The sequence below is a fragment of the Rana temporaria genome, chromosome 4, assembly GCF_905171775.1.
Source record: "Rana temporaria chromosome 4, aRanTem1.1, whole genome shotgun sequence".
Taxonomy (NCBI): domain Eukaryota; kingdom Metazoa; phylum Chordata; class Amphibia; order Anura; family Ranidae; genus Rana; species Rana temporaria.
Window position 1 is genome coordinate 281,302,166 of NC_053492.1, and position 15,806 is coordinate 281,317,971.

The window sequence follows — 15,806 nt, forward strand, 5'->3', positions numbered from 1 at the left end:
TTTGTTCTCTAACGTGTCAGTTCGTGCACCTAACTGATCGATTTTCCCCCTGAGTTCCTGAGCAATTTTCCCAACTTCTTTGGCAATATTACCATATCAGATCCTGTAGTAGGGCCTGTAATTTCATGTCCAGGACTGCCACTGTGACTGTATCAGCAGGATCTGACTGCTGGGGTGAGCTGTCAATGTGGAAAATACTTGACGTTGTTGCTAGATGATCCGCGGCATCCAGCGGTTACGCTGGAATACTCGAGGCCGGGGATTGTGGCCTAAGCAGGAAGCGCTCCATGTGTTGTGAGGGCCAGGATGTCTGCAGCGGGTTAAATCCCTGATAAACGTGTTTTTGGAATCCAACCTTTGCAATGTAGTGCCAGGGGGATTTCCCGGAGGCGGATAGTGTGACTCCTGTGGCTGTGTGGGCTGCAGAAGCAGTGCAGGGTCATGGAGGGAAGGAACAGGGACCAGAGCATCCCTGGTAGTAGTCTTTCAGGCTAGGTAACCCAGGCTGTGATGCAGGGAGCAAATCATCTGCAGAGGAGTAAAGGAGACCCCTGTAACACTATGGCTCTATGGCTGGGTGTAGCAATATGGCCGCCGCATGTAGCTATGGGATCAGGGCCACCGCTACTGTCAGCTCCACTAATAGGGGAGGAATCCTTCTTTACTCCACCACTGGTAGCCTGCTCTGTCCGATCAGGGTGCTCTGGTGGTGGAATGGGGCTTGAATCAAGCTCCAAGGGGGTGGGAAGGCCTTAAGCGTCTGTAGAGGTGCACCAAGATGGCCGCCATACACCTGCTAGGCCTGGAAGGATTCACCTGGCCAACGTATGTATGTGGCACTGCTGGGTCCCCAGGCAGCGGATGTCCAGCTGGGGAGATGTGCTTACCCTGTGAGGAGGTAGCCAAGCGGAGAAGAGCCAAAATGGGTACCTTTTTTGACAGGTACCCACTTCCACAATTTTTATGTAGTCCCCATTCACACCAGTGCAACAGGTCAAATCGCATGACAAGTCGCACACTACATGATTTTGCAGTGCTGCTCCAATTTGAAAATTGGCTATTTCAGGTGCGACTTGCATAGACATCTGTGCATGAAGTCGCACAGATGTCAACCAAGTCGCATCCGAAGTCGCACTGACATGCACGATTTCAAAGCCGCATTCAGTGTGAACCTACACTTAGGCAAGACTTGCGGATGTTCAGCGCCCTCCTCCCTGCCTGCAACCTGTCAGTGCAGCTTGATTTAATGCATGCGCAGCAGAGAGTTATCTGTGAAACAGCAGGAAATCACAGCTGGCTTCCCACAGTCAAAATGGCTGTGCCCTGAAATCCAAAAACAGAACTGCTCAAGGTAAACACAGCACTGGATACCTGGGCTAATAAGTGTCTGTTTATTAAAACCAGCAGCTACAGCATTTTTTTTCAACCACTTAAAGTGATTGTAAAGTCTTGCTTTTTAAAAACAAAAAACAAACATGTTATACCTACCGACTCTGTTGTAGTGGATTTGCACAGAGCAGCCTCCTCTTCTCGGGTCTCTCTTTGCTGCTCCTGGCCCTCCCTCCTGTCCAGTGCCCCCATAGACCAGCAGCTTGCTATGGGGGCACCCAAGCCGAGTCAGAGCTCCTTGTATCCATTTAGACACAGAGCCCTGACCTGGCCCCACCCCCTCTTTCCCCTGATTGGCTAACTAACTTTGATGGACAGCCATGGGAGCCATCCAATCAGTAGGGGAGTCCCAAATGGCCGAGGGAATCGCTGGGCAGAGAAGGGGCTCAGGTTAAGTATTATTGGGTGCAGGGGGGCCTGCTACACACAAAAGCTTGTTAATCTTAGTGCATAGAATAATTAAGATTAAGATAAAAAGCCTTTTGCCTTTACAATTCCTTTAAAGCGAAGGTCCGGTTAAAAAAAAATAATAATAATTAAAAGTCAGCAGCTATTAACACTGTAGCTGCTTACTTTTAATAAGGACATTTACCTGTCCAGGGTGCCCGCGATGACGGAAGCCGAAGCCAAGCAATCGCTCGGGTCTCTGCTGCCCCGTCGCCATCCTCGGTGAGGGAATCAGGAAGTAAAGCATTGCGGCTTCACTGCCCGATTCCCTACTGCGCATGCGCGAGCCGTGCGGCGCTACGTAAATGGGCGATGTCTCCTGGGACACACACAAGGTCCCAGAAGACACCGTTCCCCCATTCCCCAGGAGGCAGAAAGAGGAAAATAAGAAAGAAGATGGACCACGGATCAGGAAGTGGCAGATTAGGATGATCTGCCTAGCAACAGGCACTTCTGGTATGTATAAAAAAAAAAAAAATTTGCAGCATTTTGGATTTTTTTTTTTTTTTAGGGTGGAGCTCCGCTTTAAGGACCACCCCATGCAGATATACTACAGCAGGGTGGCCCTTCTGCGCAAAATAACATACCTGTACGTTATTTCATGCGAGGAGTCGGAGTGCTAAAAACTGCTGATGGCCGCCATTACTAAAAAAAATTTAAATGAATATAAATTCCATAAATATATCCCATAGTTTGTAGATGCTATAACTTTTGTGCAAACAAATCACTATACGCTTATTGGGATTTTTTTTTTACTCAAAATATGTAGCACAATACAGTACATATTGCCCTAAATTGAGGAATACATTTTTTTTTTTTTTGGATATGTTATAAAGTAAAAAATTTTTTTTTTTTTTTTCAAAATTGTCGACCTTTTTTGTTTATAGAGCAAAAAAAAAACGCAGAGGTGATCAAATACCTCCAAAAGAAATATCAATTTGTAGGGGGGGGATTTTTATTTGGGTACACCGTCACACGACCACGCAATTGTCAGTTAAAGCAATGCAGTGCCGCAACGAAAAAATTGCTCGGTCGTGAAGGGGGTAAAACCTTCTGGGGCTGAAGTGGTTAAATAATGCAGTTCCTCTTTAAAAAAAAAAAAACATTTATTATTGCAGTGGGGCCCCTACACTGCAACGGTTAAATGTTTGTTTACATCTTGGGGCAGAGGAATGATATGCAATCTTTACCTTATTTGAAAGAAAAAAAATTCAGCTTTAAAATCATTTTTATTTTTATTTTTTGTGAATGGCTTTCAAGAGTTAACTTGACTTGCTGGGCAGCATTCTTCTTTTCATTTCTTTTAAGTAACCGTATAACATCAGAGGTAAGATTTTAGGACTCTTCTTATAGGTCCCTAGGCAACATGTCTAAATAACACAGTTTGAACTGTCAGATGTCTCGACGACCAAGACAAGGAGGAGAAATAGGTGGCGAAGAAAGTGAGAGAGGATCTCCCCCCCTTGGTACCCCTCCTCCTCCTCTTCTTCTTCTCTTCTTCTCACACCTCCTCCTCCTTCTTCCCCTTGTGTGGATGTGAGCATCCCTCCTCTGCTGTATGTGATACACGCTCAGCAGCGCTTACATTGCTTACAGCATGCAGGCTCTGCGATGTTGCCAGGCTGCTTCTACGAGCTGCCTGCAGTCGTGGGATATGTGAGCCTTGAATGGCTGCAGACATCAGCTTCTTGTCTATGGCTCCAAAAACCCTGATTTATCCTTTCCCTTACCAAGTAAAGGTATGCTGAGGCTGCAGGTGAACTTCTAGGTCCTAATGCCGTTTCTTTCCATTTGTGGGATAAAAGAGTCACCTCCGAGACCAGCAAAATCCACGCAAGGAATCAAACCTTTCCTTCTTCTATTGGACTTCACCGGGAGGCAAGTGACACAGGATCTTTGAACAGCAGGCTTTTGGAAATCATGGGTTTTTGCAGTGGCAGGTGCACACTCATGTTTATTTGTGGGATGCAACTGGTAAGTGACACAAGGGTATCTTTACTCATCCTTAATTTGTCAGATGACACTGAATGCAGGCTGATCAGTGTAAGCTTTTGCTGACTCTATGTGGGATTTCAAATGTCTGTTAGATTTTACATTGCTTTGAAATACTTTTTTTTTTTTTGCTGTGCGCAAAGATGTAGGTTACCTGAACAAACTAGTACTTGGAGAGCAAAGCGTTAACCTTCTTGACAGAGAGTCCTCACTTGCCTGGGAGAGTCTCTAAGGATAAAATATGGAATATTAGAGCTGTGAGAAAGATGTCACAAATCTTATAAGAGTGACCCGGTAATACTGCAGACTTACCCGGTACTTTAAGGATTACCAGGAATATAGTGCTGGTATTTTCTGATTCTGTATTAAGGCTCCACTTGTATGAATGGGGTTGGTGTCTGCTTCAATGAGATGAACCAGACAGCACACATGTCTTATCTTTACATAAAGGATATCCAGCAGTGATTGAGTTTAATATACATTGGCAATGCTGTCTTCACTGGGATGCTCTGATGTTGCTTTATGGCAGAGGTCTTCAAACTACGGCCCTCCAGATGTTCAGGAACTACAATTCCTATCATGCCTAGTCATGTCTGTGAATGTCAGAGTTTTACCAATGCCGCATGGGACGTGTAGTTCCGCAACAGCTGGAGGGCGGTAGTTTGAGGACCCTTGCTCTATGGCAGGGATATGCAATTAGCGGACCTCCAGCTGTTGCAGAACTACAAGTCCCATGAGGCATAGCAAGACTCTGACAGCCATAAGCATGACACCCAGAGGCAGAGGCATGATGGGACTTGTAGTTTTACAACAGCTGGAGGTCCGCTAATTGCATATCCCTGCTCTATGGCCTCTTTGAAGTTTTGGGGTATTAATAGTAAACTAGGGATTGCATAACTGTAGAATGCGTGGAAAAAATAATAAGGGCTTGGTTAAGTGTAATTAATGCAATTCTGGATTTTAACTGCATTAAAGTATTATTGATTATTTTTAAATCTCATGCTGCATGTTTACAGGCGATGCGAAAAAAGCAATGAAACGGTTAAAGTACCCACTTGCTTTGACTTTCATAATGTCTTCTGCTCTTTATCCTTTGCTCTGTTTATCACAATAGATCTCCAGTATCTAGAACTTTTTTTTTTTCTTTGCGTTTATTGTGTCCAGTATTTTGTAGTGTAGCCCTCTTCCTGTGCTGTGTACCCATTAATGCAGATATATCAATTTGACCTTATTCTAATGATTTTCTGCTTGGAACTCTATACATATTTATCATGCTAGCCTTTGTTTAATTGGCAAGATTAATTTATTTACAGTCTAAAAGTTGCATTGAGTAGAATAACACTGGGATGAATGCCAATGTCCTTTTGTTTGCAGTCTTGTGCTCCCACAGCTTTAAAATCGTATTTTTATTGGCCAGAACTAGTCAATACTTTGTGTTTTCTTTTTTTTTTTTTTATGGCTTGATGGTCCTGAATTGAATTATGGAACAAAGCAACATGTTATGTCTTGTTTTTACTTGGACAATATAAATGATGGCATATGACATCTGCATTACCTGCACTGAACATTGATGTATTTACTAAAGCTGTATATTATGGAATGTAAAATAATAGAGGAAACAAAGCAGCAACGTATGGCAATTACTTAGCAAAAAATAAATAAAGTACAAACCTCACAAAAGAGTGATGATATAAATAGAGAAAATAGCAAAATGTCATGTCCCAAAAGTTTGTAAGCTACCAGGAAATAACACTAGTTGGCAGCAGATGTACAATATTTCAGCACAGTCAGGGTACCAATAGTTGTATTTCATTCAGGTCTGCTGAAGAGTTTTCTCTCAATGGTTGTGTTTAAAAGGAATCTGTAGCACATTTTGCTAAATATTGGCTGCACAGTAAGGTACATTTATATTTAGTGTTTTTAGTTTTCTGCACCAGCAAATTAAGATACACAGTAATATCAAACATACATTTTCACTGCTACAGTTTATATTTTTTGTATTTTGGAGGGTTGAATTGTATAGAGGAATTTGCACAGTTTCCATAGGGATAAATGGAACCACTTTGAAAAATCATGCACTATATTCAAGTGATTTATGTAAATTTTAATGCTTTGAGCTAAACAGAAAGTTCTCTCCCCTATATAAAACACATGAAAAAGGTCTGTTTAAATACATCAAAACACTCAAAATCTATATATTAAAAAAGAAGAAGCAATGCTTTTTACGCCCAGACATGGAAATGGGCTATTATAGCAAGGAATCTGTAGTTAGAAGGGTGTCCTTTTTTAATATACTGCTATTTCTTACTGTGTGACTGCTGGGGATTTGTTTATTAAGATTAAAATTAATATATGAAAAAATATTTTTATATATTTATACATATTTATACTAATTGTCTATATATATATATATATATATATATATATATATATATATATATATATATATATATATATATATATAAACATTACAGTGTATATGCATGCATTTTTTTATTATAATTATTATATATAATATTATGTACAGTAGTTCTCATTTTTATTTAACTATTGTTTTATATTTCCATTTCAAGATGTATGTATACTTGATTCTCAGATATACTATTATTTTATAATATGATATAGTTATGGTTACACTTAAAAATCGGTCTCTGTGCCCATTGTCACTGAATATCAAATCTATACGAAAAGGATGCAAAAAATATTGTTAATTATTGCTTTACAATAACATGTGTTGGTTAAAAAAAAAACTCGGAAATACAAAATATTTTGTAATATTGCTATAGGATAGTCTTGTTTATTGGTAAAGTGAAAACCTTGAAGTCTTAGATTGTTACAGGTACACATGAACACTCTTTCATGCACATAAGATAAGATATATAAAAGAAATTGAATATCTGATGTAAATATCTAGTGTTAATGTTAAATATCTGACATAGAAATCAGCCACCATAATTTTGAATTGTTTGTGGCATCTTCTTAATATTGACTAGAGAAGGAATGGAGTGTAAGGTTGGTCATCAGAGGCATGAGACTTGTAAACTTGGGGCATAACTTAGCGTATTAAGAAACAGTTGTGCTTCCTAAATGGCCGACACAAATTCCCACAGTCTTGGCCAGGTGGCTTTTGGATGAGTAGTGATAACAGAAGTAATACATATGCAACCATTTTCTAGTTGTGTCATTGGCCAAGGTGGACAGCAATATCCACCTAGATTTCAAGCAGGGTCAAGAAGCAGACAGAAAAACAGAAACCACTGTAAAACATTGTACACTAGTAAACACTGTTTAAACCTAAATTTTGAATGATGCCTGGAATTTCACTTTGTTTTTCGGTATATCAAAAATATAAGTGTAGTGAAATCTTGTAGAGTTGTGCATACAGTAGGAAAAGTAAAAAACACTATCACGTTACATATTGCTTTCAATGAAACCTTGGGGAGACTTTCCTTGACTTCTTATGAAGGAAGATGAAATATTTCCAAAGTGAAGGGAGTTTGCGTCTTAAACAGTTGTCCCCATTGGATAATTTTCCCTCATCCCTTGATCTATTGACAACTTAAACATTTTGCATTTCCCCTCACAATTTTTTTTGTCCTGGTGATAACAGTCACCAGGACAAGTAGATGGGTCCGTCTCTGAAACAGGGACACAAACCGTAATAAAAATTTGACAGAGGGTCTGACCCTCCCCCCACTCTATCCAAAGCAAAAAAAATCTTTACACAGGCATTAAATGGAAAGTGTCAACCACATTGTTTTTCCACTGCTGCTTACTTAGCAACAATGGTGTAAAGGCAAAAAGCTGCTTATTTAATGCTTGACGAGTATATCAAGGATATAAAAGCATACATTCTCTATAAAAAAATGTACATATGTTAAAAGGCTACAAATGTGATGGCCAAACTAACAGGAAAGTTAGAAAGTCGGTGGTCAGTAAAATGGTGCATGGACAAACTGAAACAAAATGAACTGTGGAATCTTTTGTGACTTAGCCCAATGCCATATTCGAGAATCAAGACCATTGCTCATTTTATTACAGGGTTAATAATTCAACTTATTCTGGCAAAAGTGCTCTAGCAGTGTACATTGCTTATCTGTAATACATACACATCAGTATCTTGAGGGGTGCTTAAGAGTATCAAGTTGGTGCCTTTCTCAATGAAAGCCCCAGGGATCCATCTTTGAAAGCAATTTGGAAACTTCAGAAACTAATTTATAACGGAACTTAAGAACATTTGTTAGTTGATTTCTCAAAGGCTATGAGTTCCAAAACAATTCCTCTGAACAACAAAAGCAGAATTATTGCTATAGTCTTTAATGATAAGGCATTTTTTTCTTTTTTTTAGATTTGGATAGAGTGGTAAGGCGTTAGAACCACTGTTTTTATTGCTTTGTGTGTCCACGCTAGGGAGATTTTCTCTCTCTAATTGTTCCTATCACCAATGTCACTGATAATGAAAGTGAAAGGAATTCTAAAATTTGTAGCTGTCAGGGGAAATCTTCTGTCATGGACATTTGTTTCTGTTACAACTGTCCAAAAAGTGTTATCCTTCACATTGAAAATATATCCTCTTTTTTTCTGTTGGGTTGACAGAGCAGGAAGTGAAAGGAAAACTCCCTAGTGACACACAGATGGCAAGTGTGGTAAGCAGAGGGATCTCCATACATTTTGTACACAGTGCAGAGGTCTCCCACGTATTTACTATTTCCACTTATGGTCAAATCTTTTTAGCCTATACTGTTAAGCTGGATACACGCTATAAGAAAATCGGGCGAACAATTGTCCGGTTTTCCCTAATGTTTCACAGCAAGTCTAAACTGAGAATGGTACTAATTGTCAGGAAATTCCCGTACGACAAAGACTTGTACTCGTATGACAAAGAATTGTTTTAGTTGTTTCTGATCATGTGCAGTCTTTTCGTATCAAGTTTTTCTGTATCAGATGAATATACGTTAACTCTTCTGGCCAAATGTTCTTAAAGCGGGAGTTCACCCGAAATTTTTTTTCTAACATTAGATTGATGCTCATTTTGTCAAGGGGAATCGGGTCGTTTTTTTTTAAATCGAAGCAGTACTTACCGTTTTAGAGAGCGATCTTCTCCGCCGCTTCCGGGTATGGTCTTCGGGACTGGGCGTTCCTATTTGATTGACAGGCTTCCGACAGGCTTCCGACGGTCGCATACATTGTGTCACGAGTAGCCGAAAGAAGCCGAACGTCGGTGCGGCTCTATACGGCGCCTGCGCACCGACGTTCGGCTACTTTCGGAAAATCGTGACACGATGTATGCGACTGTCGGAAGCCTGTCAATCAAATAGGAACACCCAGTCCCGCAGCCCATACCCGGAAGCGGTGGAGAAGATCGCTCTCTAAAACGGTAAGTACTGCTTCGATTTTAAAAAAATTACCCGATTCCCCTTGACAAAATGAGCATCAATCTAATGTTAAAAATTAAGTTTTCGGGTGAACCTCCACTTTAAGTCTTTTTTCTTTTAGTACTGAATGTAAAGGACTCCTACATTTGTCCTATGAAACGCAACAAACAGAAACTGACATTTCACACATATTACACACATTATGGGTATTATTGGTGGCTTTTCTGCTGATGTTGAGATATTTGCTAAGCATTTTTTTTAAGCCTAGAACCCTAAGTTTATGTCTGGGTTTGACTTAGGATCAGCCTTTTGCAAGATCCTGTACAGCAGTACTCAGATTGGAGCTCTGTAGACAAGGCACAAGGAGCCAATTAGGTGTGCTTCAGTGCTTCAGTGATTATGTGTTAGCAAAGGAACGTGTTGACAGGAGCATAGAGCAGCGTAATGAAGTAATGAACAAATGCAGTGGTGGCTGCTGAGTTTTCTTTTGGGGATGCTGCAAACAATCCAGCTGCCACCATCCCCACCAGTCGGTTGGGTCACAGGCAAAAAAAACCCCCGGTCGGTCAGTCAATCGGGGCTCCACACTTACCCCATCTTGCGGGCAGCGCTCTGGGTGGCAGTGGCTGCTTTTTCAGTTCCCCTGTGTCTCCTCTCTTCACCTGGTGACCAATCCAATCGGATCTCCTTTCGGCCAATCGGGTGACAGGTCTCATGACCCGCTTCATGATTGGCCGGGAGGAGAATCAGTGTTACAATAGCCCACCCTTTTTGAAGACTATTAGAGCCTCTGGCTCTAATCACGTGCTTAAAAACACAACAAAAAACATTCGGAATCCATGTGTCTGGCTCCCTGTATGTAGATGAGGGGGTTAGCTGCATAGATGGTGGGGCGGCACCCATGCTCCCCCAATGGACGGGCCTCCACTGGACAGATGAGCTCATCTATCTGCTGCTTCTCCCTTACTGTCCAAACACAGAATGGGAGCAGGAACTAGACCTGTTTGTATTACTCAAAAGAGAAGAATGTTTTTTTATTCATACTTTCCTAGGTGGATGCAGCATCAGACCGATGCTGCATCTGTCCCCCGGCATCTCTGCACTGAGAACCGAGCTACCGAACATCACTGATGTCTCGGTTCTCTCACCTTCACGAGATGAGAGATGCTGCCTGTCAGTCAGCATCTCTCCTACTCTGATCCTCCACATACATTGGAGCGCTGAGCTGTGTAGGGGCGGGGAGCGACTGTCTCAATGACTCTCTGAGACACTGAGACTGCCATCAGTCAAGGCAGACTGGCGGATCCAGACTTCTGAAGTCGGGATGATGCGGTGCCTCGACTGATAGCAGTGACATCAGCAGAGAGTGGACCTCAGACCGCTCTCTGCTGAAAAAGGAGTGCAAAACGAATTGCACTCCTGTGACCCAGAGGAGAAGCCCAGCCTAAAAAGCTCAGGCTGGACTTCTCCTTTAACTTGAGTAGAGAAAATACAGATCTCCAGGTTTGTTATGCTATCTGACAGGGTTGTATTAATCTCAGGAATAAATGGCAGGTAAAATAGCTTGTATATACATATATCCTCAGTATATTTAACTGTTTGCTTGGCATTCAGCTTTGGTTAATTTGATCATGTATATGTAAAAAAAAATCTTACATATAAATGAAACCTAATATCACTATATATACTGTAGCTACCAAATGGTCTACCCACCAGTGTCCAACCCATGTCAAAGAAACTGCAGTAAACGTTATCATAAATGAATTACTATCATAAAACTACTGATACTTGAGGATGAATCTGCAAATTTGTGAAATATTTGTGATTTATTTAAATAACAATTACCCACTTAAGGTTTTTGCTGTGTTTGTAGCCTCCACTAACCGACTTATATAAATACATTTACAATAGAGGCATATTTATAAAGCTGTCAATGTGGCATTTATCAAACAATTACTACAGGTATATTAATCACTGTAATTTGAAACGCATGCACCGGGAAGCTACAACAACAGTAAATGTTTGGTTAATGTGACACAAGTGTTATGCTGTTGTACAAAATAAACAAGGAGGGTAAGCAATAGGGGAAAGGGATTAAAAGGAGACTGCAATAAATGTGGTAGATGACACATCAAGCGACTTACTACTAAACCGAAGATGATAGATAATTAAACATTTTCATGTATGCACATGGGATTGTATGCACCTACCCCTGTGAACCACTGTTATCAAAGCTAATAAATAAAACATGGGAAGGAATTGTGAATTTCACTGATGACTTCCCTTTATTGGGGTTTGAAAACCGTGAAGAGCATGCATTTAATAGCTAAGATTACAATCCATTGATTATTGATAATTGAGTTTATTTTTTAAATAAATTAACTAAGTCATGATGACTTAATGATAAATTTTGAAAATGCACTTTGCGCACACTGTATATAAAATTTGGCTACCCACAGAATGGGTGACATAACCCAATAAAGACTAGACAGTGGCTAAACAATTGAGCATGTTTTACGCTTATGGATAGACTAGAAGTGTTCTGCTGAGGTCCTAAGCCAAAAGCTGTAGATAAAAGCACATTATTAGTGGCCTCCCAGCAGATCACAAGCCAGCAATCTAAAAAGGTATCCCCAAAGTCTCCTTGCCAACAACTCCAGCCCCTATATTACACTTTCTTCTTAGAAGCAAGTTTATCTAGTGAATACCTAGAAAATAGAGAGACAAATACATGCAAATAGGCTCACAACAGTGCACACTGCTCTAATGGGCAATGAAAGGAGGCTGCCATGAGATTCACCATAGCCTTGATATTATATTCATATTTTTGGGTTTCTAAAATAAGCATATTTAACATGTTTGCTATCATTTTTCATGTGTGCATCTAGTGAAATAAAAAAAAAAATCCTCTTCACATTGGTTACTCTAAAGTGGTTTAGGTGGATGGCAATGATTGGATACTATTTAATACAATTCTCTCACCATAAGCAATCATCCATATCTATATAACTGTCTGTGCGAGATGGACATTTCCTATTGGCTGCAGTGGCGGAGTCCTCTTCAGGATTCAGAAAAGGAGTGACACTGACACAGGCAAACAGTAGGGGGCTGGCCAATGAGGGATCATCTGCATCCCTGGATTAGTGGCACTCTGCACATGGAAATAGCGGTCAAGAAAGAACTGGATTTACTTACATTAATTTATCTTGTTTCGCTAGTTAGGACAAACCCTTGCATTATGAATTAGAGGAGGTGAAAGTTGGGGGGTATAATATTTTGCCTAGAATGGGTTTTAGGGCTTTTTTTATACAAAAAAGTACAGCGAGATATGGCAAATTAAAGGCAGTAAGGAAGTGACTCTTTGTTGCCACCCCTGAAAGGTGCAATTTTTTTTACTGGTATATTTTAAATTAGAACTGAAACTCTAAAGCCCTGTACACACGATCCAATATCTGATGGAATCTAATCCGATGGATTTTTTTGTCGGATATCTGATGAAGCTGACTTTCATCAGTCTTGCCTACACACCATCAGTAAAAAATCTGACCGTGTCCAACGCGGTGACGTCAAACACTACGACGTGCTGAGAAAAATGAAGTTCAATGCTTCTGAGTATGCGTCGACTTGATTCTGAGCATGCGTGGATTTTTCTCCGATGGAGTTCCACACAGACGATCGTTTTTTTCTATAGGTTTTTTATCCATAGGGAAATTTTAAAACATGTTCTATTTTTTTTCACTGATGGAAAACAAACCGCTGGGGCCCACACACGATCGGTTAATCCGATGAAAACGGTCCATCGGTCCGTTTTTATCACACAAACCGATCGTGTGTACAGGGCTTAAGAGTGAGTTGATCTTCTTCAAAGAACAAGTGCATACAGTATATGCTAGTATCCTTAAGCTTACTGATTTATAAAACCAACTATTTTACAGGTTTTGCTACTGTTATTCATAAGATAGAACAGCCACATCTATAAATACTCAACAGGAGCAAAAATCTGATGAACTATTATAGCATTACTTCTATCATTTCCCAAGATAACACAAAACCTACAAAAGATCTGCAGCTTCACAAAATTCTTTAATTGAAAATGTCGAACCTTTGATTTACTAAAAGTGAACCTTGCCGCCTCAACATTTTGCTTCAGTTATTCATATCTTAATACATATTATCTGAAGAATTCCAAAGCTTTTTTTCCTGCATAAGAAAATATTGTGGTTGATATAATAAAGTACATCATGTTCACATTGAAAAGTCACTGGGTTTAGTGACTTAAAATGGTTCTAAAGGCTGTTTTTTTTTTCAATCCTAATGCATTCTCTACATTAAGATAAAAAGCCTTCTGAGTGCAGAAGCCCCCAGCTCCCCTCTAATACCTCTATATACTAATTACCTGAGCCCAATCTCAATCCAGCGCTGTGCAGAAGAGCAGTGTCTCTCTCTGCTTTCTCCCTCTTCATAGGCTAAAAGACAGCAGTGGGAGATATTGGCTCCTGCTGTTGTCAATTACAGCTAGTGAGGAGGGGGCATGGCTGAGCCATGCTCTGTGTGTCAATGGACACACAAAGCATAACTTAGGAGTGAGCCTGCATGAGTGCCCCCATAGCAAGTGGCTTGTTATGATGGGCACTCAGCAGGGGGAGGAGCCAGGTTCACCAGTGACAGACCTGAGAAGAGGAGGACGGGGCTTCATTGCACAGAGTATGTAGGTATGACAGGTTTGTTATTTTTATTTTTTAAATATGGGTTTACATTCACTTTAAATTAAGCTGTGTTCACAATTAATACTTGTGTTGTGTTATTTTTCTTCTGATCAATATTGAAAAATAAGAATCTTGTTTGCTTATTGGATGATTAAAGTGAACAGAGCTTTTATACATTTTCAGTCAGTTTAACTTTACACAATTCACTAAACTAAAACTGGCTATACACTAGTAGAATTGTGTTCACCATTTTTCATTCTAGGAACATTCGGTTGATTTTCCACAGTCAAAAATGTAGGGTGCTTTATGGTCTGTAGTTTGAACAATATACCGTATTGACATTAGGGATGAGGCTCACCACTACCATAGGTTTTCTGCAAATCCTCAGGATTTGCAAAGTTTGCATATTACCCATTAGAAATGAAGAACAACCTATAATGCCAAGCATAGCCTTTTTCCTAAACAGCTGAATCACATGGCCTATAATTTAAAGGAATGGATAACCCAGCTTCCTTTTTATAAAATGATGAGCTCACTGCAGCCATATTGTGAAGCCTCGTACACACGACCGAGAAACTCGACGGGCAAAACACATCGTTTTGCTCGTCGAGTTCCTTGTTAGGCTGTCGAGGATCTCGGCGAGCCAAATTTTTCCATTCCCGTCGAGGAAAAAGAAGATATGCTCTCTTTTTGGCTCGACGAGATCCTTGACAGTTTCCTCATCGAAAAGTGTACACACGACCGGTTTCCTTGGCAAAAAAAAACAAAACAGCATGTTTCTTGCTGGTTTTTGCTGAGAAACTCGGTCATGTGTACGAGGCCTGAGTGTGTCTTGTAACTTAGAGAGAGCTGAAAAGTTTTCATAGAGATAGATACTTTTTAATTATTATTAATATGTTGGCTTTGGTACAGTGCATGTCCCTCACAGCAGTGCCAAGCTTCCCATGACTTTTGTTGACATTAGCTTGTTTATTGGCCCTACAAATGGCCAGAATTGAACAACCGGATTCACATCCATAGACTTCTATAGAGCTTGAGACAAAGTTTGCAATATTCAAGAAACTGTTTGCAAACCAACCTCAGATAGATTCACTCATCCCTTGATGAGATCATTCACCATCTTCTGATTGGCTGCAATTGTAGCGGGTATCTGATTAGCTTTATTTGTGAAGCACAATTCTTTTATGAAACTCTGTAACACTGTAATCGGCTGAGAACCAAGAGTAAATATAGTTGTACGGGGGGATGCTCCAACATCTGATGTATTCCGTTTGCATGTGGCTGCTGTTTACCTTACAGAATGAATGACAGCTTAGATTCTTCTGCAGGTTCTTATGAGTGCTTTACATGATGGTGTCACCCAAATGGGGAATAGTGGTGACACATTAGACAGTGCTGGGACAAGTTTATACGTGGAAGCTGTACACTGGAAAGAGTTAATTGCATATACAGTACAGTAAATGCATGTGACTTTAAAGCTTTTTTTGTGCATGATTGCTTGAAGTGACCAAAGGTCATTTCATTAGACTTCACCTAGCATTAAACTTGTTAGCCTTTGTCCTTTTCATTTCTGTTTGGGAATGTTTAAGCCTTTTTAAATCCTTTCCTCCCTGCAATCAGTACATTTTTCATACATGAAAATGTATCTAAACCTTAAACAAAAATATCACATATTTCAGCTAATCACTCACTTTAGATGATGTGGTTGTGTTAGTTTGCCTTTTTTATCTTTTCTTTATTTATTTTCATCTGGGGATTCTTCCAGGTAACACACTTTCTGTCATAGGGTGACAATGCTCAATAACCATGTTGTATGTATGAAAGAGCATCGTTGTCAATCTAGGCTGCTTTCCTAATTTTCACTAATAACACCACCTCATCTTCCCATCGCCACATT

The 15,806-nt window shown here is 40.1% G+C and overlaps 1 protein-coding gene across 3 annotated transcripts in view; it reads left to right on the plus strand.

Moving 5' to 3' along the window:
- The first annotated feature begins 3,337 nt into the window (after positions 1–3,337).
- NKAIN2 (sodium/potassium transporting ATPase interacting 2) overlaps positions 3,338–15,806 on the plus strand; it is a 1,108,432-nt gene continuing 1,095,963 nt past the window's right edge. For 2 of the 3 annotated variants that reach the window (XR_005748699.1, XM_040350350.1), the window contains exon 1: positions 3,338–3,810. Coding sequence is in view for 2 of the 3 variants with exons in the window: in XM_040350350.1 (XP_040206284.1) it covers positions 3,757–3,810 (54 nt within the window). In the remaining variant the exon portion in view is untranslated. The remainder of the gene's footprint in view (positions 3,811–15,806) is intronic. The other variant, XM_040350351.1, reaches the window with a different exon arrangement.